We start from the raw sequence: 3683 nt of genomic DNA, 5'->3' as shown, positions 1-3683 counted from the left end.
TGGTTGATGTACTTTGTTTAAGATTTTTTCGAAGATTATTATTATAAACTGTGAGTGGTCTGATTATAAATCGAAGCATGATTCAGCTTTACATTTTTTTGGTATCGATATCGATCAACGGCATCAGGTATTTTGTTTAAGTCAGACGGCCAATAAGTTGGTTTGCCATTAGAGACTTGTTGCAGGTTATTTTCTAACATTGCTTTAGCTAATTCTCTGCCTCTTGGTGTTGTTAGTCTAGAGCCCCACATCGGATGTTTTGAATTATAATCTCCACCTGCAATGAATTTGTTCGCTAGAGTGTTGAAATATTCTAAAAATGTTCTTTTTTAACGTCATGTTTAGGTGGGCAGTATAAGGCAGATAGGCTTGTAGGTAGTATTTGTTATATTTTTTTCTTTCGGAGTGTTTGATAGAATCACGTATAATTATGGCGCTTCCACCGTCAGATCTACCATCTGGGTGTCTTGTATGATACAACTTGTAGCTGGGAATCCGCATGTAGTGTTTGTCTGTAGAGTCCCAGAAATTAAAATTGTATCAATATTTTGATTAAGTATGAATGTTTTGAGTTCTTTAGCCCTTTATAAAAGGTATGCTAGGCTATGTCATGAAGACAAAACGTTTTCGGAAACCATATTCCATGATCAGTGTCTAGGTGTACATGTTTTTAGCTACTAAATATCTGGGTAAAAACCCGTTAAAAGTTATAGGTTACAATTTAGTTTCCATTATTTAGTCTTATATATTAAGATGTTAAAGTTATCAGTGGATTAGATAACATGGCAACGTACGACTCCACATGAAGTTGCTGGTCCTGAGACAAAGTATCTACAAGAACTTGATGATAGCAACTGATTGAAAAAAACTGATTTTTTTTTCAATCAGTGCTTCATTATTACGACGCAAGCAGAAATTTCAATCAGCTAAGAAAATGGAACACGAATCGAAATCATAACTATAATATTCTCCTAATAATCGTTCAGCGCATGATTTAAGTCTCATGTTTACTATGTTTACATGTTTGCTAGCAGTTTATATGTGGCATTTAGTAGGGTTATTGCTCTGTTATTTTCGCACTCCGTTCGATCTTCTTTTTATAGTAGGTACAATAACACCTCTGTTCCAGTCATCTGGTAGTGTGTTTTATGTCCATATTTGTTGTATAAGTTTGTTTATTTCTTTATAAAATTCGTTTTTTCAGTATTATATTAATTCTACTTCTATTTTATCTTTTACTGATGCTTTTACGTTTCGGTTTTTAATTTCATTTTGTACTTCTTCTTCAGTGGGAATTTCTACTTCGTCGTTATCTTGTAGGCTATTGGCCTTACTTCTTCATCGCAGTGTGTTTCCTCTGTAGTGAATAGCATTTTTTTTGTAATACTGTTTTCGTATTCCACGGATCTGTTTATTTTCAAATGCGGTTTCTCCTTTTTGGTTTTTTACTCCTCTTGTTTTATTGCTGGGCGTATTTTTGGTTGCTCTGACTCTTTTGTAAAATTATTTTATTTTATGATTTTTTCTGTCTTTTTCAATTTTTCAAGCTTTTCATTTAACCAGTTACTTTTATTTTTTCAGTCTGCTTTTTATTTGTTGCGTTGGCTTTATTTCTTGATACTTTGTTTTGACGGGTTGTTGATCCATGTCATTCTGGAGAAGTTTTTTAGTGTTCTCTCTATTTCGCAGTCTTAACTGTACAGGTCTTTATTTCTTTTTGTTGTTTGTTTCTTTATTGTTCATTGTTTATTTTCATTCATCTGTTGCTCAAGTTTTTTTCTTGTCTTCTCTGTCTCTTCTAATGTCTCTTTGTTTCATTTATTAGAGCTTTCTTTAGCTTGATATCTTTTTTCCCTCTGAGCGCGCTTATTTTTATTATTACCAGAAAGTGGTCAGTGTCCGCGTTTTCACTCCTGTAAGATTTCGTCTTGATGTATTGATGTAGGTGAGGGTTACGCTCATACGCGTGCCACTAAGCTACAATAGAAGTCGCATATACCGGTGGGTTAATTTTCCCCTTCACTTTTAGTTTATGTTGAAAGAATTTGGTCACCCCCTCTTTGGTATCTTTTTATCTTCCGAATCTAGATCAAAACCAGGTATTACCAGATTGTTCTTAATTATTTGGTTCGCTAATTTTTTTTACTTTGTTGTTTAAGTCCATATTTCTTCTCTTTTCTTTTCCATTTTATCCATCCTCTTCTAAATTTGGCCCGTTTTCAGTTCCTTACCTTCCTTTTTTATATCTTCGTTTTCTTTTCTTAGTTTCTAAAATTCCTGTGTATACTGCTTTTGTTCAACTTTTAGTTCTTGTACATATGTATAATTAGTTTTGTTACTTTCTCAATCAGTTTTTCTAATATTTTTGTGGTAGATCTATTTTATTTTCCTTTAGATTTTTTCCACCTTTACCCCTCCGCCTCTTTTTTGAATATTACCCTTATCATATTTGTTATCGTCACTATTCATTGGTATTTTTTGCACGTTCTTCTTCCTGTAGTCTTGCAGCCCCGTGAATGCGTCAAAAGACCAGTCTTCCCGTCGGATCTCTATTCCCTATCAGGACTAAAATCACTACTTTATTTTTAGTTCGATTTCCGAATTAAATATAATTTACTTAAGAACCGGCAACGTTGCAAATTATTTGGTAGTAGCCCGCCTGCTTCAATCGCCGTTATCAGCTGACCTTAAGAATTACATTTAGCGCTATGGCATATTTAGCTGTTTTTTTACAGTTTACAATTTTAATGTCCTGCGTTGAAAATTTTGAAATTTTTGAAATATTTTGTGTTGTATGTCGCGAAAATTGAAATTATTATGGATAGAAATTATAACAAGTTTATATTCATTCACACCAACGTTGCCACCACTCCAAGATAGTAATACAAAATGTCAAAAAAGACATTTCCTTAAACGGTCTTAAAATGGTTTGCTTTTTAATCTGAACAAAATTCTACTCACGTGGTTGCTTTAAAGTTAATGAAAAGGTCAGCAATGTCTTGAAAATTTGCAATTACAGCCAAATTATCCGACTCTGGAACTGTGTAGTTTTTAATTTAATGTATAAAAATGTTCACCTAAAAGGTGAGAAAAATATAAGTAAGGTCAGTCATGTCTACTAGAGTTATTGAATTTAAAAAATATATTTTGTCTATGAAAATTGCTTAAATCATTGATTATATGACTGTGTTCTGTGCTTAAAAAATCGTTGACCAATCAATTTTGACTTATTATATGCAATTGTTTTCATGTAATATATTTAAATAAGGCAATATAACTTTAATGTTCTGTGCGGACGTATAGGGACAAATATTAGGTGATCATGTTATTACACGTCACGCACAGACCTACAAAATTTCATAAACTCTTTAGTAAAACTTTCGTAATGGTCAATTAATAATTAAACGAAATGTCACATATTCAATCGAATTTTAAAACAGTGTTTCAAAACTTCACTTTTTTGTTTGTTTATTTTTTGACGAATGCAATCGGAAAAACCACCTACCACCTTTGCCGGAATGTCCCCACTTATTTCTAATTAATGCTTTCACTAAATTTGAAATGTGCGGATATGTAACGATCGATAAATATTGTTTAAAGTGTGTGACAATAAACATTTGTACAAATTTAGTGCTATCAATTGGTGAATTGTCATATAATATGAAGTGTCTTGGATTGGTATT

General features: G+C 32.4%; 1 protein-coding gene across 1 annotated transcript in view; it reads left to right on the top strand.

The window, feature by feature from the left end:
* The first annotated feature begins 3474 nt into the window (after positions 1-3474).
* Positions 3475-3683, top strand: part of LOC140435663 (protein takeout-like) — a 43767-nt gene continuing 43558 nt past the window's right edge. The window contains exon 1 of the mRNA XM_072524384.1: positions 3475-3683. This exon is cut by the window's right edge and continues 56 nt beyond it. Coding sequence (XP_072380485.1) covers positions 3562-3683 — 122 coding nt within the window. The 5' untranslated portion in view covers positions 3475-3561.

The sequence above is a fragment of the Diabrotica undecimpunctata genome, chromosome 3 (assembly GCF_040954645.1).
Source record: "Diabrotica undecimpunctata isolate CICGRU chromosome 3, icDiaUnde3, whole genome shotgun sequence".
Classification (NCBI taxonomy): domain Eukaryota; kingdom Metazoa; phylum Arthropoda; class Insecta; order Coleoptera; family Chrysomelidae; genus Diabrotica; species Diabrotica undecimpunctata.
This window is presented reverse-complemented; position numbering and strand designations above follow the sequence as displayed.